This window comes from Sphaerodactylus townsendi, linkage group LG09 (assembly GCF_021028975.2).
Source record: "Sphaerodactylus townsendi isolate TG3544 linkage group LG09, MPM_Stown_v2.3, whole genome shotgun sequence".
Lineage (NCBI taxonomy): Eukaryota > Metazoa > Chordata > Lepidosauria > Squamata > Sphaerodactylidae > Sphaerodactylus > Sphaerodactylus townsendi.
In genome coordinates, this window is record NC_059433.1 from 84,071,211 (window position 1) to 84,094,874 (window position 23,664).

Below are 23,664 nucleotides of genomic sequence, written 5' to 3' on the forward strand. Positions count from 1 at the left end.
CCGAGCCTGATTGGCATGGTGGAGCAGGGGGCGATATTGCACCGGGGGTCATTTGACCCCCCCTGCATTCCCGTGGGCAGTACGCCTCTGCATGCAGCCACTGCAACCCTGCTAATGCTGGAATGCGGCACTGAATGTGGTGCCAGTATTCCCGCACTGAATGTGGTGCCAGTATCCCAGCATAGCAGGGGCAGGGCAGGGTGGGAGTCATTAGTTGTCCCCCTCCCAGCCATTTGGCGTACTATGCCAGCAGGCATGGATCGAGGTCTATGAAGCCCAATTAGGGCTTCTTGCTGGTGGGGAGGCTCTGGGAAGACCCTTTGGGAGTGACAGTGTGGCATGGCTGTCACACCGTGGCTGGCCCTGTAGAAAATGGTCACTTGTATTATTCTAACACTGAAATTCAGCAATTGTTTTGCATAGATGTTCCTCATAATTGGAGGTATTCAACTATGGATTATTTAGCTAGTGCTTAAATCCAGTTTTGGTTTGCCTACTGCTGCAAGCATATCTAATACTTTTGGGGGGGGGATTTGTTTCTCTAGAAACTAGTCTGGAAACCACTTCATTTGATGATGGCTAGCTAAATAAATATCCTTCATTTGGGGGAAAGAGTTGGCAAAAAGCTCTTTGTTTATTGCACTTTCACTAGCAAAATGCTGCAAAGAATCCTCTTCCCCTGACATGATGAAGCTGTACAATCTCATCCAACAAATGATCTTGCTGTGACCCTTGTACTAACTTTGCTATTAAGCAAAAATAGGCACATTTTCAAATATTGATTTCAACTAATGTCTGATCCTAACAGGCATGATCTTATCAGCACTCCACTATAATAGAAGGAGTGTCAGAGTTAAACAGAATAGCTTTAGATAAGATCACAATCTTCCTCACAATGATGTGATGGCATCAAAGACTTGGTATAGCATTCAGGGTAATTATCATTAATAGATATTGGCAAGCGAGGGGGAACAGCTGCTTCTGGGACATAAACAAATTTCACTAGGACAAAATAAAACAACTTTTATCTGAATTGTGGTACTGAAGTACAAGTTATTTACCTTAGAAGAGAGTCAACAGGCTCATTCCTCAAATTTTAAAATATCAGATAACTAGCTTTCAAGACGGGAAAAATTCTGTAGGAACATTGTTGATTAGTTTGTGTTATAATACTCCTTCCATTGTATGCTAGAGAGATTTCTTTGTCTTTTACACTGACTGCTTAGATACTGGAGTGTCCCTTTTGCAGAGGTTATATTACACCCTAACTTCTATGCTAAGCTGAGTGACTACTGTATATTCAACCTCTTGTAAGGGCCTGGGAGACCACCTATCAAGGACAACACCAAGCCTTATTCTATCCCAAATAAACAGACGAGGGATGCTGCATTTTAATGGGGTGGGGTTTATTTTATTAGAGCCTATTAACTGATATTTACTGAATTTTAATCTGATGTATGAGCTCTATTTCATATTTTGTTCACTGCCCTGAGCCCTCCGGGGGAGGGCGGTGTATAAACCCAACCAATAAATAAATAAAAAATAAATAAATAAATACTATTAATAAGATAGACAGGTAATGTCAGACAGATAAAACAGATTGAATGCCGTGCCCGGAGTCCCCGACGTCAGACTCCCAACTGCCAGACCTTCCCTCCCCGACGCCCAGAGCGCTGCCTGACTTGATAGCCCAACCTGTGAGGCCCAAGCAGCAAGACAGACAGAAGAGTAGCCCCAAGGGCAGCCTGGGGAAGAGTCACCCTGCCTTAGTTAACCTGGAGACCTCTGAAGCCAGCAAGCAGCCAGAGCAACCAGCAGGAAGCGGCCCTAACATGGCCAGCTAAGCATGCCATAGTTGGAGCAAAGCCACAGGCACTGAAGGGAAGGGCAGGACAGGAGAAGGGTCTAAAGTCTTCCAGGTCCTAAAGTCACTCGATGCTCCACCCATGGCACTCTTGGCTGTGCATGCTGCTCAAAGTAGAGAGTGTCCAGGTGAGGGACTGGGGCTTAAGAGCTCTCAAGGAGGAAGAGTCAGGGAGTGGAGGCAGGAATGGAGGACAGGGGGTGGGGAAGGCAAGAGGGAAAGGATATAAGGCCAGGAGTCCTGATGGTCAGAAGAAGAGAAGACTGGTTTGCTGGAGCCTCTGTGAGGGCCTCCTGAGCAGTCAGTTGGGGTCGCCTCTTGATGTTAGAGAAAGCACTGGACCCCTTCTGAGACTAAAGAATGGACCCCACAAGTCTGGGTAAGCAGACCAAGGTGAGAACGGGAAGCCCAGGGCCCAACATGCCAGCGTGGTGCACTGGTTAGTCTGCCAGACTAGGACCTGGAAGACCCAGATTAAAATTCCTACTCTGCCGTAGAAGCATGGTGGGTTACCTCGGGCTAGCCACAATCTCTTAGACTAACATACAGCACAGGTTTTTGTAGAGATAAAACGGGGAAGAAGAGAATGTTGTAAGCCACTCCTTAGGGGAAAAGACAAGATATAAATAAACAAATTAAAAATAATATAATAGGATTGAACCAAAACCTTCATATAATTTTAGTGTCATTTTAGCATATAATTGATTATTATTTGCATTTGCTATTTTGCTGCTATTCTAAATTAAAGGCAATGGTGACAGTATTTTCCATTTCTCTACCATATCTATATAGTAATAGCCAAGTTGGCCAAACCTGAGGATTGTTGTGCGAGCCATATACCAAATTGTTGACTTACCTGACCACAGCTGCTCAAATTGAGATAGCTAGAAAATGTAAATGTAAAGAGCTGCCTTCATTAAAAGATTGGTATATGAGAATATGGAACTATATAGATTTGTCATTACAAACCGAAGGTGATCTTGTCATTACAAACCGAAGGTGATCAAAAACAAGAAACTGCTCGGGATCCGTTCAAAAAATTATTTTGGGATAAATTCAACACCCGTCTGCCTTAGAAATCATAATTATGTTAATTGAAAGGTATAAGTATATACAATTTCTGAAATTGTATTAAGTATCTTCTTTTGTATTGCCTATATTGCTTTACCTAGGATGATCTTTAGTCTAGTAAATACGGTTAAGATGTTAGAATAATTCATACAGAATTGGTCATATTGTATTGTGCTGTTTGTTTTTCTTCATCATAATGTTATGCTATGTGAGATAGATGGTGTAGTCAACCAGATAGCAAGACAATAATTATTATATTAGAGTATTTCTATTTAGGGAATAATTACCGTATATACTCGAGTATAAGCTGACTTTTTCAGCACATTTTTATGCTGAAAAAGCCCCCCTTGGCTTATACTCGAGTATATATGGTAATTCCAAGATGGCGGCCGGAGTTGGGGCTGCTGTGGGGATCCAGTAAACATGTTGCTACTTTTTTTCTAACTCACCAGAGAGCTGTAAAAACAAGTTGTAAGGACAGCCTGAATAGCATTACAACTAGGTTGTGTGTGTGTGTGTGTGTGTGTGTGTGTGTGTGTGTGTGTGTGTGTGTGTCTGTCTGTCTGTCTGTCTGTCTGTCTGTCTGTCTGTCTGTCTGTCTGTCTGTGTTAAACGAAACCGAGGCATTTCTTTCCTAAGGGTTATTGGTGCATTGCATTCTAGATGAATACAATTCTTCATACATACATTCTAGACTGCCAAATACTGATGTCACTGAAGACTTTTTTTGGAGCAAAGTTTAGGCTGGCATGGTTTTGAATCCCAGAATTATTCTACATTTGGAGGAAACCAGTGGTTCATTTGTGTTCCTTGAGTGCTGGAAAGCTGCTCATCCCTAATGCAAACTCTGTTAAGCAACTCTATCTCATCTTGTTCCCAAATCTTCTGTTTTTAGCTGCTACTGAGTCAAGTTTGAAGGCTTATACTCAAGTCAATAAGTTTCCCAGTTTTTTTGTGGTAAAATTAGGTGCCTCGGCTTATATTAGGGTCGGCTTATACTCGAGTATATACGGTATATAACAAATAATGCGCGAAGAAGAAGAAGAAGAAGAAGAAGAAGAAGAAGAAGAAGAAGAAGAAGAAGAAGAAGAAGAAGAAGAAGAAGAAGAAGAAGAAGAAGAAGAAGAAGAAGAAGAACAACAACAACAACAACAACAACAACAACAACAACAACAACTGGATTTATATCCCCCCCCTTTCCAGTGTTGGGATTCAAATAATTTAACAACCGGTTCAGGTGGTGGGAATTCAAATAATTTAACAACTGATTGTTTACAAACACTATTTTAACAACCAGTTCTGCTGAAGTGGTGCAAACCTGCTGAATCCCACCACTGTCCCTTTCTCTCCTGTAAGGAGACTCAAAGGGGCTTACAATCTCCTTTCCCTTCCTCTTCCTACAACAGACACCTTGTGAGGTAGGTGGGGCTGAGAGAGTTCCACAGAACTGTGACTAGCTCAAGGTCACTCAGCAGGAATGTAGAAGTGCGGAAAAATATCTGGTTCACCAGATAAGCCTCAGCCATTCAGGTGGAAGAGTGGGAAATCAAACCCAGTTCTCCAGATTAGAATCCACCTGTTCTTAACCTCTACACCACACTAGTTTCCAAAGCTGCCACACTGGTGTCTATCATATGAAGTCAAATAGAAAAAAGGTTCTTATTTTGGGAAGAGGTGTTGATAAGGTTGACAGGATCAACTCTTCATTGACAAAAACGAGGGACATTGGTCAGTTAACAACATAGCCCCCATGGCAAAAGAACTATATTTGTGGGAAATAATCTCCCACAGGAACTTTCCTAACTCTACCCTAACTCTTTTTATTCCTGCACCTGCAATGACACATCTAGAAAAGAAAAGAGGTCCACAAATACTAATGGGAATATGTAATAGTGCAGTTATTTACATACTTAACACTTATACTCAACCTTTCCACTTGCAACAAAATGTCAAAAAACACCAATGAAAGAAATTAAAACTGTTAAAGAACAGGAAAGAATCGACACACCTTATGAAGCAGCAAAACTCTGAAATTAATTCAAATTAAAATGTATTAAATATGTGACTATGAACTTGCCATGTGATAATTGGGAAAGAAAATCTGGATGCTGCTGGACCAAAATTATCTATCACCCACTGGCAAGGATAGTGTATGCTGTCTTGTTGAAGGCTTTCACAGCCGGAATCACTGGGGTGTTGTGTGGTTTCCAGGCTGTATGGCCGTGTTCTAGTAGCATTTTCTCCTGACATTTCGCCTGAAGTTGTGGCTGGCATCTTCAGAGGATCCTCTGCCAGCCACAGATGTAGGCGAAACATTAGGAGAAAATGCTACTAGAAGCAAAAAACATGAAGGGGGTAGCCACTTCATTGAAAATACTACTAGAACACGGCCATACAGCCTGGAAACCACACACCATAGTGTATGCTGTTTAGAGTGGACCTTGTCATGCTAACAAGATAATTAAGACGAGTTACTAATAAAACTATGTACTCAAATATTCATTCCTCCATTAAAAATCCAAATAAGTTTCCTACTTATCTGAACTGGTTTCTCTTATCAAATGTGTGATTAATTTTAGAGCCCCAAAATCTTTTTTGATAATCACCATGGGTGAATGTATTGCTCTTATCAACTGTATGGGAAGCAGTGAATGCCACCAGCTGTTAACACAAAAAAGCTATGCAGCGCCTTCTGCATACTTGGTATCTTGCCTAAATATAATGCATTCATTGACTTTATCTCTATCAAACTTGTTTCCATTATCAAGTTCAAATGCCATGAAAGATAAAGATTTCTATATATACCGTATCAAACAATCTTGCCACATTCAAGTAATAAGGGTGCTTAAACATCTTGGAAGGCTCATTTTAGTGATAATTACATTTAAAAGAATATTAAGCACAGGCAAAGACAGGGCTTGAAATTAAGCAACACCCAGGGTTAATGGACACAATTTGGCTTCCAGTTACTGTCACTTTAGTAGGATCCTCACCACCACAGATATACTCAGCCATTTATACTGCTGCATTTCAAAAGCACTGAATAAAATGGAGGTATGCAAATACTTAGCTCAGAGAGACTGATCTCATCAGAAGCTAAGCAGGGTCAACCCTGGCTACTATTTGGATGGTAAACCTCCAAGGAGTACCAGGGGTCACCGTAAGTAAAATATGACTTGACAGCAAAAACAAACACTGTTAAGGCCAAACAGGCATTGCATCTGGCTTGAAATGAAATAAATAAAATAAAAATGTCTGACTGAGAGGGGTGGGGGAGATTTTTACCAATTCCCCCTTCCTGCTGCAGGCCTTCCATTTCCTTCCAGCTATTGCTGAATGCCACTCACCGCCGTAGCATTTTGGGCAGCAGCATGGGTGGGGAAAGACAGGTGGGAAATTCTTCCATCTGCAGAAAATGTAGGTGAAGCCATAATGTGATATGGAGAGTTCTGTGAATTAGAATTTTTTTTTTCTTTCAGCAGTGGGATGTACAGTGAGTCTGACTCAGTTTGAGATTGGTGTATGGGGTAGAGGGCTTTAAACCTTCACCTCCCACAAACACATAGTACTTAGGGTGACTATCCTCCAGATGCAGTCTGGATTTCTCTTGGAATTATATGTTTTCCAAGCAGCAAAGAATAGTTTGGAAGAACTGGCAGTTTTACAGCATGGCCTCTATGTCAGCATATGAACATCTTTGCTGAGTGCCCTCCTCTCTCCAAACTTCACAGTCCCTGAGTACCACCTCCAAATCTCCAGGACCTTCTTAAATTAGAGTGGGCAATCCTAACCCTATTCCTACTCCTGCCTCACTGAGGAACCATGCAGGCATTGATATAGTACCTACATGCTAGTCCAAACAAGGCAAGCAACAACTCTGTGAGACCATTTTCATTGGAAAAATGGTTTGGGCGGGGAGGGGGGGGGAGATTTTACCTCACTTTCCTTTGTGTTGCTTACCTAAATCAAATTGGGCCTACATACATATGCTATTTAAAGAAACCACTGGAACTCACAACGTTTGAAGTTTCATGTCTGGTTTGATTTCAGAAGAATTGTATACCGTATATACTCGTGTATAAGTTGACCCGCATATAAGTCAAGGCACCTATTTTTACCACAAAAAACTGGGAAAATTTAATGACTCGCGTATAAGTCGAGGGTAGGAAATGCAGCAGCTACTGGTAAATTTCAAAAATAAAAATAGATACCAATAAAATTACATTAATTGAGGCATCAGCAGGTTAAATGTTTTTGAATATTTATGTCAAAGAAAAACAGTAAACTAGCTCTGTAAGTGGAAAAGAGGGTCAACAAAAACAATATGGTCTCAACAATAACTTTAAAAGTACAAAAACCTTAGCTCAACCAGCAACCAAGCTAAAACACAAGAGTTAAAATCCTTCAAAACTGTTTTTTTTTGTCAGGGGAGGAATGTTTATGTTAGCAGTAACAACATTTCAGAGTATCTTTAGGACACACTCCTGATGATATCATCCAGGTTTGGTAAAGTTTGGTTCAAAATGTAGCCCCATCTACTATTAGCTCCCATTGGAAACAATGGGGGATGGGGGCACCCACTTTGGGGATCCATAACTTTGGACCCCCTAAACCAAACATCACCAAACCTGGCTGGTATCAGCAAGAGATTATCCTGATGATACCAACCAGGTTTGGTGAAGTTTGGTTCAAGGGGTTCAAAGTTATGGACCCTCAAAATGTAGCCCCATCTACTATTAGCCCCCATTGGAAACAATGGTGGATGGGGGCACCCCCTTTGGGGGTCCATAACTTTGAACCCCCTGAACCAAACTTTACCAAACTTGGGTAGTATCATCAGGAGAGTTTCTTGAAAAATACCTGAAATTTTGGTGTCGCTATCCTAAAAATTGCGCCCCCTGGCGGCTGACAAAGTAAAAACCCTAAAATATTTTTTTAAATACACCTGACTCACGTATAAATCAAGGGGGGCTTTTTCAGCACAAAAATGTGCCGAAAAATTCGACTTATATGCGAGTATATACGGTAAATTAAATTAGGCCTACATAGATATACTATTTAAAGAAACCATTGGAACTCACAACATTTGTAGTTTCATATCTGGTTTGATTTTAGAAGAATTGTATGATTGAAATGTGTAGTAGGATTTAGTGTGAACTAGGACATCTTTCTTCCAGTCTTCCACAGGATAATAGTATTCAAACTGCATGAAAATAAACCAATGGCATTATTTTTCTGGTAGGCATAACACCCACATGCAAATGATTGGGTGGTTAATTAGTTAATTAGTATACCAGATGGCCATTCTTCTCTCTATTAGGACCCAAAGTGGCTCATAACAAATACAAATATAATACAAGAAATATAGTTTAAATATACAAAGAAATGACAAAAATAAACTATGTCTTGGGTCCAGTTGTATTCACCTGCACCTTTACAGAATCTGTAACTTTAGGAACACTAATAGTGAAAATCTATCCAAAATTAATCCAGACTGATTTTACAACTTCACTGGATTTACTTTAGCCTAAATCCAAAATCAGTGAGCTTAATCTGGAGTAACTACACAAGACTATACTGTAAATTCCATTAAATATGACTATTAAGCTGATGTTGTGGACTCAACCTCACTTTATCAGATGATATAGTGCAGGGGTAGGGAACCTGCGGCTCTCCAGATGTTCAGGAACTACAATTCCCATCAGCCCCTACCAGCATGGCCAATTGGCCATGCTGACAGAGGCTGATGGGAATTGTAGTTCCTGAACATCTGGAGAGCTGCAGGTTCCCTACCCCTGATATAGTGGGATGTAATACATAGTAAGTCTAAATCACAATAAATCTGTTAGATTTTTAGGTAGCAGAACACACACACACACACACCAGATTATTGCAGTTCTAGTGAATATAAAAATCTTGCTCTTAAATTGCGAGACATTTGAAAATGGTAAAAAAAATTGGTATCATGTGTTTGAATTGCATTGATTAATTGGATAAAGGAAGATACTTATTTAAGAAAATTTGTTAATCTGTTGATAGTCCTGTTCTAAGTAAACAGATTTCTCTGTGTACCTCAATGGATCATTGCCATATAACTTATCTAGAGAAACTAAAGTGTCTTCAACTTTCATTTGGGATCCAGGTGACTTAAATAAGCTTACTGTTCTGTGGACTATGGTCTATGGTTCTTAAGGGGCACATTTATGCTGGTTTTGCTCGATGGATTAAGAATATCCATCTGAGGCCCCATTCAGACACAAATGCAATTTTGTGACATGGTTTAGGATTGATAACATGAATTGTCAGTACAGATCTCTTCTAACACTCAACAAGTGCTAAATACTAGATGAATCAGAGAATGCTAGGAATGTTAAGAAGCCACAACTTTGCAGAGGTGCCCGGCAATCTGCAGAGGTCAAGGTGAAAAAACCTGGGCTTAGTTTTCATTATTTGCACTGGAACAAGTTAAACAAGGGAAGGAAATATTCTAATCTTACCAATTTCCATCAGTTAGTGTGCAGAAATTTACTTTGTGTGTGATATCCTTTTGTTGCTCTTTCACGCATTAAGGAGATTTCTTACAACAAAAAACATGGCCACAGCATGAGCAGGGAGGTTGTCTGTGAAGCCAGCAGTCTCCTCACAAATGTTTCAATGTCCAACATGTACCCATGATGTGCTGCTTTTCTCAGACGCCTAATCAGTGCCCAGGTACCTGATAGTGGATGATTGACTAAAGGAATCAAGATTGGACTTATTCCCCGAGGCAGGCTGTTCCGCCAGATCAAAGAGCACACATTTGGCATCCTGAAAATGCAATCCAGCAGCTCCTACTTCTCAGATCTCAGGCAACTGTGCTTATAAATCAGGGCAATGCTACTTAAAGGAGATGATGCCAAAAGGAAATGGGGGAAGCACTCCACTCCAGAAGAGAAGTTTTTAAGTAGTGTCCAACTGTATTTTAAAGTAAAACTTAGCTTTTAGTCCCTCAACATTGCAAGGCTCCTTTTAAAATAACCGTCTAGTGGGAAACAGAACAGTTTAGAATTTAATATAAGAAAGCAATTTCCTCAGAATAATGTTATAATTGAGGATTGGAAATACATCTCAGCAAAATTGGAAATGACTCAGCAAACTACACAAAAGATCTTTCTAACACAATTCACATGTTGCTGCAGTGATGATGTGACTTCCGAATGCTTGGTCACCTTGATACATGTGTGTGTGTGATATCCTTTTGTCACAGACTTGCCATTCCCAGCATTGTGACTTATAAGATGATTTTGCCTATTCGGCAATTCATGGCACGTCTTTCTGGTACGAAGTGTATTGTGACTGTGGGAACGCTCAGATACAGAAATAGTGGTTTCTAGGGGTCTGCAGAAGAAAAAGGTCCTCAATGAAACAAAAAATGTTCTGTAAAAGAGAATGGGTTGTTTAGATATCAAACTGGAACAGACTGCACATACATGCCTTGCAGAAGGATGCTGGATAAGGCTAGAGCTGCGCCAGATCTGTTGCCTCAGATCTGTTTTTGTCATTTTCAATTATTATCAGCACTTACTGCAAACATGTTTGATTGTTTCAATGCTGATCTTTTAAATTTTTGTTTGTTTGTTTGTTTGTTTGTTTGCCACCTTCCTCCAGCCAAGCAGGCTCAGGGTGGTTTACAACAAGGTAAAAACATCACCACTGCCATAATATGAAACATAAGTCACAAAAATTAAAATACAAAAATAGAATAAAAATCTACAGCAATTAAAAATACGGCACTAACTAATCAGTCACATAGAAAGAGAGAGACACATGCACACTGCTGAGACAGTAAATCAAGCCTAACAGCATGGGGGAGTTGCCACAAATCCAGCTTGGAGTTGTGTCTATATCATTTATCTTTTTCTGTGTTGTCTTCACAATCCTTGGCCTTGTTTGCACACATTGCCATCATATATATAATTCTGAGCCTGTTCTCAAAGTGAGGAAAGCAGAGAGGTTTCTACAAACCCTAAACTTAAAAGAAATGGGGGTTTAAATATCCCCCCAAATACAGAAGTAATTCCTGGTCAAGTGGAAGAATTGTAACTCAAACGAAAAAAGCCGAATGAGATCTTGAAACACTATCTCTTTCAGTTTATCCTACCACACAGGGTTATTGTGAGGGGGAAAAATGAGAGGCGAATCACTCAGAACCACAAAGTATTTCTTATTAACAGCTCTGCTCTATACAGATAGACAACATACATGCTTCCTCTCTTTTAACCACCCCCAAAGATATGAGCACTTCTTCTCAGTCTTTCCTTCCTCATTTCGTCTGAGTTTTACTATCAAATGATATAATACATTTTATTTATGCTCCTTTTAAAAATAGGCCTCAACTGTTTACCGCTCTCATTAGAGTGGGAGGAAAGGATTCCACTAAGAGTCAATGCACTAGAATGGGAGAGAATGGATTGTTTAACTGTTCCCCCCCGCCACTCCCCTCCAAGCTCATCCCTGACTGACTTTGTCACTTCCTTGGGTAGTTATTACACCACAGGTGTCAAACTCGCAGTCCTCCAGATGTTATGGACTACAGTTCCCATCATCCCCTGCCAGCATGATGGGAACTGTAGTCCATAACATCTGGAGGGCCGCAAGTTTGACACCTATGCATTACGCTAAAGGAAATTCTCCCTACTGCAACTAATTTTAATGAAAGAAATAGTATATGGGAATAAGGGGTAAAAAATATTTTTTTCACTGTTCATCTCCAGCTGAGGTTGGGTGTTTCTTGGATAGGTCATGTTCAGGGAGATAGAAGCAACAATGAAGAAAGAAAGCTCTCCTGCTTCTGCCACTCTGGAGACCAAAAGCCTAAGAAGGAAGAAGTACAGATCATGACACAGCTGCAGCCACATCATCAAAGCAAGCAGCCTTTCAGAAAATCTGGAATCCATGGTCCTGGGGCACCACTTTTCAAAGCTAAATCAACTCTGTAGTCTCCAGTGGACCCTCTGCAGATCTGCTGGAGGTGGAGCCCCTGTCTTGCATACTGAAATTGGTTTCTATGTAAACTGCTTTGAGGTTTTTTTTTTAAAGAAAATCATATGAATTTTTAAATAGAGAAGGGACGCAGAATGGTATAGTATAGCTCAGGACTCCAGTGCTTTCCAGATAAATTAGGAACTACCATTCTATCAGCATTACCAGCATGGCCAATTGGCCATGCTGACAGAGGCTGATGGGAATTGTAGTTCCTGAACATCTGGAGAGCCGCAGGTTCCCTACCCCTGGTATAGCCTGATCTCGTAAGATCTTGGAAGCAGAGGCGTAGCTCCAAGGGGAATGGGGGAGGGTGCACGACACACTAGGCGCGCGCCCCTGTGGAGATGTGGCGAGGTCATTCCGGGGGGGTTCCAGGGGCATTCCGGGGCGGGGCGGGGGATGCACCAGTGCACCAGGCACTTTCCCCCCTTGCTACACCTCTGCTTGAAAGCTAAGCTGGGCTGGAAGAGTTCCAAAGAAGACTGCAGAGGAAGGCAATGGCAAACCACCTCTTCTTAATCACTTGCCTTGAAAACCCAACCAGGAGTCACGCTATAAGTCATCGGTGCGCCTTGACTGCACTTTGCACACACATTAAACAAAGAAACAACTGGCTGCTGAAAATGTGGGATTTACATGTGGTCGGTGCACAGTCAGCTCAGGCCTATGGACTTACAAAATGAAAAGGTCAGCAGTTCCTAAGGAGAGTTTACATGCTTCTAACTACACTGAAGTAAATGGGCTTGAAGAGCGTAACTCCGTTTATGAATGTGCTGTAAGTGGGTCAGTGCTCGGGTGTAAGGATCCTTAATTACAGACTAAAAAAATGGTCTGGTACATTCCAGGAAGGAGCACCTACCTCCTCTAGTAACTACTTACACCACTCTGGAAAGGTTTCCCTCTCACTTGGAAATTGGTCCCTGTAAAACAATGATGGGCAACGGCTTCATAAATGTAAAATGTTATTTGAAGTACAGAAATGTGACACACTGAAGTACAGAAATGTGACATGATGAAATGGGACAGCTGCTTTATTGAGATGTCTCCCTGGGAACTGATTTAGCTTAATGATAATGATTGGTAATAACTACTGCTTAATTAGGATGGTATTAGCATAAATTCCACTTAATGGGGGTGCTTTTAGACAGCATCACATTATTAAAAGCTTGTTTGAAGCAAGGTATGGAGTAGGTATGAAATCGGAAATTCTCTCAATTTGGTAAATAATGTGCTGATAATACATTTTGCAAGGAAGAAACAAAGAGGCACATTTTGGGAGGGGGTATCATATCTACATACCATAAAATAAATCAAAATTAACTGCTTAAACAAGGACATATTCTGGGTCATATTTATATGTAACAGAATTCACATGCCACTGGACAAACAAAAACAAACAAAAAACCGCAGACACTTCTCGTCTTTTCCATCTTTCCATGATTATCAAAGAACTGGACTTGCCATCACTGCATATGACTCAACATGGACTTTGACAAGTAGCAAAGGCAGTATTTGTTCATTTCAAATTCTTATATACCCACCTTTCTTGCAGACATCTCAGGACACAACATGGGTAACAACAATGTAGAAACTATAAAAACAGTCTAATAAAACAAGGAAGTAAAACAGCACATTACACACTGGAACAGTTTATGCCCCAATGAGCTGGCTATTGCCACTTTGTTCAGGCTCAGGCTGTCCCCAAACAGCTCTGTTTTACAGGTTCCCCTGAAAGGCAGGTGAGTAGGAGGCTGTAGGAGTAGGAGGAAATAGTGCTTTGGTTTCCATATCTGCACATTATTTATTTCACTTTGTGTTGTTACCCTCCTCTAGAATATTACAGCAGTTGACCAAAAATGAAAAACATGTAACAGTATTAAAATATTTCATTAAGAATAAGATCCAGTTAGACAACTGAGTAGAAATCTCACAGCCACAATCTCCCTTATTTCCCAACACACAACAAGCCAGTCTAAACTTGAAGGCCTGACTTCCAAAAGATGCTCACTTCCACATTTCCACAGCGAATCTCTGAAGAGACCAACTTCATCAGCTGTGGATCAGCCATCACGAGTGCCGGGGTTTCTCCTCACAGTTAGGACATGTTGCTCAGATATTATTGGTGCTAGAGTATTATTTTGTATGGAATATGAGAAAGAAACTGATCTAGTGGGAATTTTGGAGTTTGTAGTATGCCCGAGGAAAATATTCCCTTAAAATATATGACATAGAAAAGATGATATAAGAATAGCTTCAAGCTTGGTTTCAGTGGGTGAAGAAGCTGCTGAAGATAGAGGCCACTTATCCACAGGGCTTCTCCATGCAGCAAGCCTTTCTTCTTGTCGTGGCAGAATGTCTGCATGACACATTTGCTACATTATTCAAGTGTGATTTTCACCTACTCAATGGCCCCAATTCCACTGCACTTTTGATGGGCAAACAGAGGTGTAGCTGGGCCTTACTGTGCCCAGTGCCACTCTGTGTTTTCTGCCCCCCCCTCCACTGTGCCTTGCCCCCCCCAACACCCCATACTTACCTTAGTGAAACAGTGCAGGCTGGAGAAGCAGCCTGTTCCCTTCAGGCTGAAAACAGCTTGATGGGAACTACACTTCCCATGAGACCTTGGGGTTCGCAATGTCTCCTGGGAAGTGTAGTTCCTACCAGATCGTTTTCAGCCTGAAGAGAACAGGCTGCATCTCCAGCCTGCACTGTTTCACTAAGATAAGTGGAGGGGATGCAGCGGGGGGGGGGGGCAATCCCCCCCAGTGCAATGTGCACCCCCTATCCCCTGGTAGCTCCGCCTCTGTGGGCAAATGCATGCATCTTCCCAATTCGAGCATACCGGAATCTTTTCCTTCAACTCCCTCCCCACTTTTTCCCTCCTATGATGCTCTTTCTCTCCAACAAGAAATGAGGGGGCAATACTTGGCTCTCCTCGTGTACATGTCCTGGCAATTGACGTGACAGCAGAACTGTGCACATGCATTCATTCAACTGCATGCAAATAAAAAACAATGTCCCCAAGATCAACATCACAGGAACTAGGCAGAAACCTGGGCCATTAAAAGCTGAATCCTCTACTGCCACCCTCCAGCAGATGTCAGGGGGAAAGCAAGGGAAAGTGGGGAAAGGGGAATGGATAACTGATTTCCTGATGCCCCAAGGGAAAAAGCTTCAGAATGAAAAACTATAAACCGCTGGGAAGTCATTAGAGCGTAAATGGCCAGAAAATCCATAGCAAAATGTCACATCTGGGACCATAACACTGTGAATTTCATTGCCTTCCATGACCACCAAACAATAGGAGGAACTTACTAATTTGTGGATTGTATTTACAGACAATACTTCCTCTCTAGCAAATATATTACAATGTAATAAATCTCCAAGTCAAATGTAGGTTGTCACCTGGGCAGGATGGAAGAGATGAAACATGTTGCCGAAGGGGAGGATGGAAATAGCTTGAGTTTTCTGTTTTATCTGTTTTCAATGTGGTAGTTTAGTTAGTTTGACAACTAACATTCTTACACTGAGAGAATCTGTTACAACTTTATTTTAAAAACCTGTCACACACAAAAAAGCCTGTGCTACTTTCCAGTAATTTAAAATGGCTTTCCATAGTGGCAAAAGAGCCACTAAAACAAGTATTTTAACTGAGAAAATTTATACGTGGCTGGGCCTGTATAGATAGGAGATTTCTGATCTGAACTGACCCAGCTACAGATTAGCAAGTGAATAACTTAACTGAATTTTGAACTTTGACTCTCAAGGCAAGCTACCCGGTCATTCCTAATCAAACTATGTCATTAAGAAATCTCCTAGATGTAGTGGCAAGAGCTTTGGCAGCAAACTTTCAGGATCCCATTAACAGGCTTCTGCTATATCCCGTCGGTTGCCTGGTGCCAAAAACCGCACTTCTCTGCTCCCACAGATTCTCGCCCTAGCCATTTTGAATCCTCTTTTCCTTATCAGGCTGATACAGACCTGAATCATCCTCTCTTCCTTCTGACAGGGGGCTACAACAATGAGAGGGAGGGGTATCATACAACTGCTCATTGTTTCGCTTCACAAAACCCTGCCATGGGGCATAGATTAACACCAAAAAATAGATGGCTGCAGCCAAAGAAAAACATTTTTCAGAATGCCTCCACTTGATTAATGAAGTAATGGCACCGACTACTGTTTTACTTTCATCCTGTGCTTCCACATTCTTCTGCTACTTCTCCCTTTAGAAGAATTTGATTTAGTTGGAAATCTTTTCTCTTTTCTCTTCAACAGAATATAAGTCTTTTAAAGTTCAGAAGAAGGGAGCAATTATTAGTATCATTCTTCAGCTAATGCATACAGATATTAGAGAAGTAGCCAAGTCCGTCTCTTGAAGAGAAAAGCAATAGACACCACATAAAGACGACTTCCCTTTTATTTGAGTAATCATTACACTTAATGATTTTGTTTTAAAAAATTATCTCGTGCAAGTTTTAGGATCAAGACATGGGTTCTTTCTAACATCATCACATTGTGTTTTAAGATTTTATATTCTGTTGCTGTATGACAAGCTGTAAATGGGGAATGTACACTGGACCTTTAGAGCAACAATAATAAACCAGTGCTTTAAATAAGTCAGTGCTTTAAAAAGCAGCACAGTCTTTCTTGGAAGGAATAGACACTGGCCAATAGAAAAGTATGTGCCTATCTAGCATTTTCCCAGCAGTATCTTCACTTGTTGGAAGAGAGCTTGGCCCAGTGAAGTTTTGGAGAGGGCACTGTTTAAGGTTCAGATTTCAGGTAAATCAAGCAGCCCACACTGTTGTTGCCTTTTTAAAGACTTCTATGACTGTCTGCTTCTGGTTTCATAAAACTACAGATGGGATGCAATTATCTGGCTTTAACAGCTCACCAAGATTTTATGTTGTGCACTGTTAATTCTAGGACATTTTTGTCTCTTTCAAGTTACATGATCATGAATATGCACAGTCACACCTAACATGTGGTACAATTCCTAGTGGTATGTGGAAGCAATATGATTAGTACTGCTATTCAATGCTATTTCTCATTCCAAGACATTACATGTCCCACCACGTAAGTCTCAGTTTTGAGATGCCATGAAGAAGAAGAAGAAGAAGAAGAAGAAGAAGAAGAAGAAGAAGAAGAAGAAGAAGAAGAAGAAGAAGAAGAAGCAGCAGCAGCAGCAGCAGCAGCAGCAGCAGCAGCAGCAGCAGCAGCAGCAGCAGCAGCAGCAGCAGCAGCTGTGACTAGCCCAAGGTCACCCAGCTGGCGTGTGTGGGAGTGCACAGGCTAATCTGAATTCTCCAGATAAGCCTCCATAGCTCAAGCGGCAGAGCGGGGAATCAAACCCGGTTCCTCCAGATTAGAATGCACCTGCTCTTAACCACTATGCCACTGCTGCTCCATTGCTGCCCCAGTAACCTGGTGCCAAGCTGTTTCAAGTTAGTAAAGGTCATATACTACACCTTCCATGTTGATTATCAAGGCTAGAATCAATAGAACAAGTAAGCAATCCCTTCTCTCAAACTTTTTGATATGGAATGATATGGTACAGCCTTATCTGATCAGATCGCAGAAGATAGTAGGGTCAGTATTTTAAGGATAACTCTGCAGAGAAAAGCAATGGCAAACCACCTCTGCTTCTCACTTGCCTTGAAAGCCCCTTGCTGCAACGACCAGAAGTTGGTTGTAACTTGACAGCTCATACATAAATATACTTGTGGAAAATCAAGGACTTGCCTTTGTTGTCTAATTTTATATTAGGATTTCTACTTGTGTCAATGGAAATCCAAACTCAAACATCAAGTTACAAACTCAAACATCAAGTTACATATTTTCTATAAATCTACAAAATATAAATACAAAGCAGGAAGCTAAGACTGTACAAATGTTTTTAACCTCCCCCTTATTAACCGGAAACAGCCTAATATGTACATGACACATTCTTCATTAACAATTGCTATCATAAAAAAATGTAACACAAAACCCTTAAGTCCTAAAATGCTACAAAAAAAGGAAGGGAGAATAAGAGAATGGAGTGGTGAAGGGTTAAACAAAGCACAAGAGAATGCCTTGTAGACAAAAACTTTCCATTCCAGCTTGAACAGAATAATAATTTGTGAAGTCTTAAAAGTATTCAAGGCTTTTTATGAAAAGCTATCAATGGGAACAATGCAAACTATTTGACACCAGCATTCTGCCACTGTTATTATGTAAGTGTGAATCTTGACTAATTTATGAATCAGAAACATTTGGCACATCTCCTTCTGAGTTCATCTGCTAGAGCGTCCACCCACTGACCTCATGTTAGCATACCCTGCTTAGGTTAATGGAGTCCAGGTCTCTGGCTAACTGCCTCCACAATTCTTCCTCACTGCTGGCTGAATTGGACCAAGTGTCTGTTTCTGTTGTTGCAGTGACAAGTGACACTTCAATCAGTTTATTCAACGTACCCAACCTCTAAGTGTTTTGAGATGTATATTGTTAACATAATTCAAGATAGGAACTTGAAAGATCTAAAAAGTGTTTGACATCTGGCACAGTGACTCAATTAATTACTGTGCTGAATTAATTAGTCTGCTGGCTCCCCTGAGCCAAGAACCACAAGTTTAAACTCACTCATAATATTCTTTGGAATATGAACCAATTTAAAAGGACTATTCAGATTTTATTTGATTTTGATTAAAGGGAAAGAGTGGGTGATCTTTATCCAAAAAAAAGTCAAATTGCTACAACTCCTAACGTTATTGAGGATGGTGATGAAGATATCAAAAATTTAAAAAAATATGAAATGACAGATGAAAATTAAATTGCTAAATTTGGAAAATTACAGGCTACTGCCCATAATTGTTGTTTTCCTCCACCTACAGAAAGGAGCAAGTACCCTATGAACAGCATTATCCACTTTTATTAAGTAACAGTACAATTCTACACAGAATTAATGCAGCTTGACTAATGATTTTAATTACCTTAGGCCAGGATAAGTTTGTATAGAACTGGACTTTAAATGATTCTCTCTGGTGCCTACATTTTGTTCTACTATTCAAAATTATCGTTCTTTGGAGATAGCTGAAAATATGGATTGCCGTAAAGTAAGAACAGTGCATACATTTTAATTTTATATTCTATCATTTCTAAAGTCATTCCATGACTATAGAGACTGAACAACTGTTTTGAATATAGGTGACTAGCAATTTTTGGGCTTTAGTAACTGCTAGCTCAGAAGAAATATGCCCCGATGAAAGAGAATGTTCACTATAATTGATTACACCAGCTAGACAAGGACAGACGTACAACTAGATTTTCTACATCATCATAAATTCAGATCTAAGTGGTGTAGCAAAGTTATGAGGGTACAATGACATCACCAGACACAGAAGAGAATGGTGTATGCATCTGGCAGTCAGTTTGAAGAGTATGGGTTTGCTAAATCTGGTATCAGTACCAGATACTTTACTTCTGGCTTTGCATGGTCAACAAAACAGCATCTTCTACCTGCTATGATTCGGGCATAGCAGGATCTGGAGACTTGATCAAACCTGCAATTCCAGTTTTAGCAATGCACAGCAGGAACTCTTGGGGTGGAGAAAACTCTCATCCCTGGTCTGAATTTGGATATGTTATCCATAGCACTAGACTGGTTCTGACATTTATAAATCCAACTGCACAAATCCTGAACAGCACTGATCATGAAAGTTAAATAAGGCATTTCCTCACTATTTTTCCCATTTCTTTCTCTAGGCTTCTTTATTTTTTAAAAAGCAGTGGCAGTGCTTTAAAAAAAGCTAACAGTGCTTCGACATTTAATCTCTTTTAACATACCAACGTGTTGTTATTTAGATCCATCTTCCCAGCAAATGGTCCCCATGTTGTTCCTACTGGAAGCTGCTGCCGACTCTGGATCCTCCGTTCTCCATCCCTCTGAAACACCTCCAGCTCTCCTAAAAAGCAAAGAAAATAAGCTCAAAGTATTTCCACTTTTGTCACACAACAAATATCACTACTGTTGAATTTTTTCCTGTCAAAAGTGTTTACAGGGTCCATAAAATGGCTGCGCTCAGACACAAAAAGCTATACTTAAAACAGATTTGTTGCAGTGGATACAAATAGTTTGCTGTACTAATGTGCTCCCTCCTTTCTCCCCACAATTAAGGCTTGGGCATTTGACAAGTCTTGAAACAAATTCTAATTCCCATATCAAGAACGCTGATGCCATGGGCAAGCAGAATTTTCATTGTCCCCCACAAACTGGGATTCTACATTTTTGTTTAATTCCAATTTAGAATCCTGGTTTGTGAAAGGGAAACATGTTCTAATTTACCCAACTGTCTGTATTTTGATATCAAAATTATAACCACACAACTGTGAAGAGTATCTTGAAAACATGTAGACCGTGGCTAATGTAATTTTCAGAAATATTAAGGGAATATAGTTATGGCTACTGCTTCCTGCAATTCTGGTTTAGCACCAGAAACAAAAACTAACATCTGGATATCTTCTAAAGGCTCATTCTGTTGTGGGACCTACAGTATGGTATGTCCTTTTTGCAGTGCTCTGGAAAAGTCAGAAATTTGAGTTTATGTGGGAGAAGCAGATAATATGACCATTATCTTACAAAACTGGGACAGTACTGCCATGTAAACAAACTGTATCATGAGTTAGTTCCACACCGGCCCCTTCCGCACACGCAAAATAATGCGTTTTCAAACCACTTTCACAACTGTTTGCAAGTGGATTTTGCTATTCCGCACAGCTTCAAAGAGCACTGAAAGCAGTTTGAAAGTGCATTATTCTGTATGTGCGGAATGAGCCACCATCACCCTAAAGTTACTGGAATGGTATGAAGATATGCACTGGAAGATTTCCCACATCACAAAGGCAGCATAGAAAGGGCCCTAAGTTAAGAACTTTATATTTTCCATAGAGGCTTTATCTATTTCATTTTAACTAGCTGGCTTTATGTTTTAACAAACTATTAGTGACTCATCCTGAGCCTTTAGGCAGTAATCAGTTGTGCTGCAAATTCATCAGCATGGACATACAAGAAGAGTGTTGACAAATATTACCAGCAGCGGATCCTATACTGTCAACAGCTTAAAAAAAATCAGTCTTCATTCCTCAAAATGAGCATGCTTATGTTTCAGACTCATATCCAGAAAATTGAAATATCTATAAAGGAAATATCAATTATCTTTTGAGCAAAGAAGTATTCTAGAACACTATCTGAGAATTCTAGCTTGGACAGAAATTGTAAGAATGGTTCTTAGTAGCAAACTAACACAATCTGAATTCAAATTAAAAGAATGTTGTAAGAATTGTTTTAAACAAGGGCATGTTGATTTGACCCCTTTCTCCAGCAATATTAGAAAAAAACCCGACTCCCTTTATTTTTCATCTTACTAATATGCACATTTGTAAGGAAAGATGGATTGGATTTAGATGAAGGTAGAGCAAAAATTGGTGAAAGGAACAGTAATAATTTGGGATATGTAGATGATACCGCATTACAGGCAGAAAACAGTGAAGACTTACATTTTCCCAATAAGCTCAGAAGATTTAACGGGTTATACCCCTGGTTTTCTTAGGCTCATTCCGCACATGCAGAATAATGCACTTTCAAACTGCTTTCAGTGCTCTTTGGAGCTGTGCGGAATAGAAAAATCCACTTGCAAACAGTTGTCAAAGTGGTTTGAAAACACATTATTTTGCGTGTGCGGAAGGGGCCTTAGTTTTGATTCGATGATTTCAAAAAATAGCCAAGCAAGACAATTTCAGAATATACAAAAGCAATATGTAAACTTAGATTTATATACATATGCATTAATTATGATTCCTAAAAAGTGTTAAACATAAAATGGAGTTAGCCTGAGTATATTCTGATTTTTGTATTCTCTCAGGCTTTTTTTTCATGTAAAACTCCAGTCAAAGAAGGAAGAAAATACTTCAGAAATCATGAAAAGACAACTGATGAAACCAGAGATAAATGAACTAGAATCAGAGGAAATAAGAAAGGAGCCAACTGGCAGCAACAAAGAATTGAGCAAATGGGGACACCACTCTCTCAGACTAAATGATAGTTTAGGCAGGAAAACACATCACAACAGCTCCTAGGGGGAGGGGGACCTCAGTGAGTTTTTAAACTAACAAAATTCTCTCAGCAGCAAGCCTGCTCCTGTGTAGTCTCATGGTCGGACTGCACAGAAGACAAAAGATGAACACATTTTGAAATAGCTACACTGGTTGCCAGCCTATTTTCAAGTTCAACAGAAGGTTGTGACCTTTAACAGCCCAAACCACAGTGCCTGGAAGCCAGAGACAACGCCACTGTGGCAAAATCCTGCCACCTCCATAGAACTGTCCAGCACTGTGGGGAGAAAGGAAAAAACAACAACAAAACCCATCACTGGAAAGCCCTCCAAGGGCTTAACAGACTTAGTGGTGTACGTCCAGAACCCAGATTGTAGCACAACTAGTCACAACCTAGTGTGGAAGCTGAGTAATATTGGCTCCAAACCCCAGAAATGCCCCAGTCTGCCCCCCCCCCCTCACTGGGGTCTGGTTGGGAAGCCAGAGGAGCTTTATGGGGGCCTGAAATTCAGGGTTTTACCAGTGCAGAGCTAAGGGGCAGCCAGCTGCCATCACGTTAGCTTCTTCCGCCAGTGTGGGTGCCCCCTTGCACCAGCGTAGGGGGCAAACCCGTCAGTGCAGCCCCATGCCACCTCTGCAGGTGGATTCAACCTCCCATCTGGACTAGGCTTTAAAACTCTTTACACCTTTGGACTCACATATTCTCCCATATGTTCCAGCACATTCTCTATGAGCCTACTGGCTGTTCCTTCATTCAAGGTGGCCCACCTGGCTTTGACCGGAGTCCAAGCCTTTTCCATCATCACTGCTTTTTTCTATGTAATTCATGTGCATGTATACATTGATAAAAAAGACAAGAAAAGCAGAGAAAAAAATTCAAATGATTGGAAATAAGTGAAAACTGGACACAAGCAGCAGTCTATACAGAATCTGTAAATTAAAAAAAGAAATAATGGAAAATTCTTAATAGAAACAACATCACATAAACACATAAAACTATCTCAACCAGATCAGTGATCCGAGTCAGATCATTGGTCCACCAAGGTCAATCAACTTTTCCAATCACCTTAGAGCCATCACTGTATAATTTCAGGTCAAGATCTTTCACATTACATACTACGAAAGACATCCGTCTGGCCTCTACAAGGGCCAGGGCTTTTACAGCCCTGCCCCCGCTCTGGTAGAACAGACTCCTGAAGGAGACCAGGGCCCTGCGGGATTTACAAGCTTTCCTAAGGGCCTATAAAACGGACCTGTTCCTCCAGGCATTTGGTCCCCGGGTTGATTGGGACCCCATTCGATCCTGGCCTCTAGTGGGCTTTGTTGGTGGGTGGAGGTGGGGAGGTTTTAACGCCATCTTTTACAATTTTATAGCTAAAGTCTTGATAGTCTTTATTAATGATGTTTTAAATGGCTTTAAATTGAAATAATTTTCCTGTTTTATAGTTTTATGTTGTACACCGCCCTGAGCCCTTCAGGGGAGGGCAGTTTCAATCAATCAAGCAAGCAAGCAAGCAAGCAAGCAAGCAAGCAAGCAAGCAAGCAAGCAAGCAAGCAAGCAAGCAATATATTTATTACGGTCATAGACCAAAAGTTATCAAGTATAAAGTATAAGA

The 23,664-nt window shown here is 40.6% G+C and overlaps 1 protein-coding gene across 2 annotated transcripts in view; it reads right to left on the reverse strand.

Moving 5' to 3' along the window:
* The window catches only part of ZFPM2 (zinc finger protein, FOG family member 2), a 381,732-nt gene that overhangs the window by 185,428 nt on the left and 172,640 nt on the right, over positions 1-23,664 (reverse strand). For both annotated transcript variants that reach the window (XM_048507431.1, XM_048507430.1), the window contains one exon: positions 19,784-19,902. In XM_048507431.1, the coding sequence (XP_048363388.1) occupies positions 19,784-19,902 (119 nt within the window). The remainder of the gene's footprint in view (positions 1-19,783; positions 19,903-23,664) is intronic.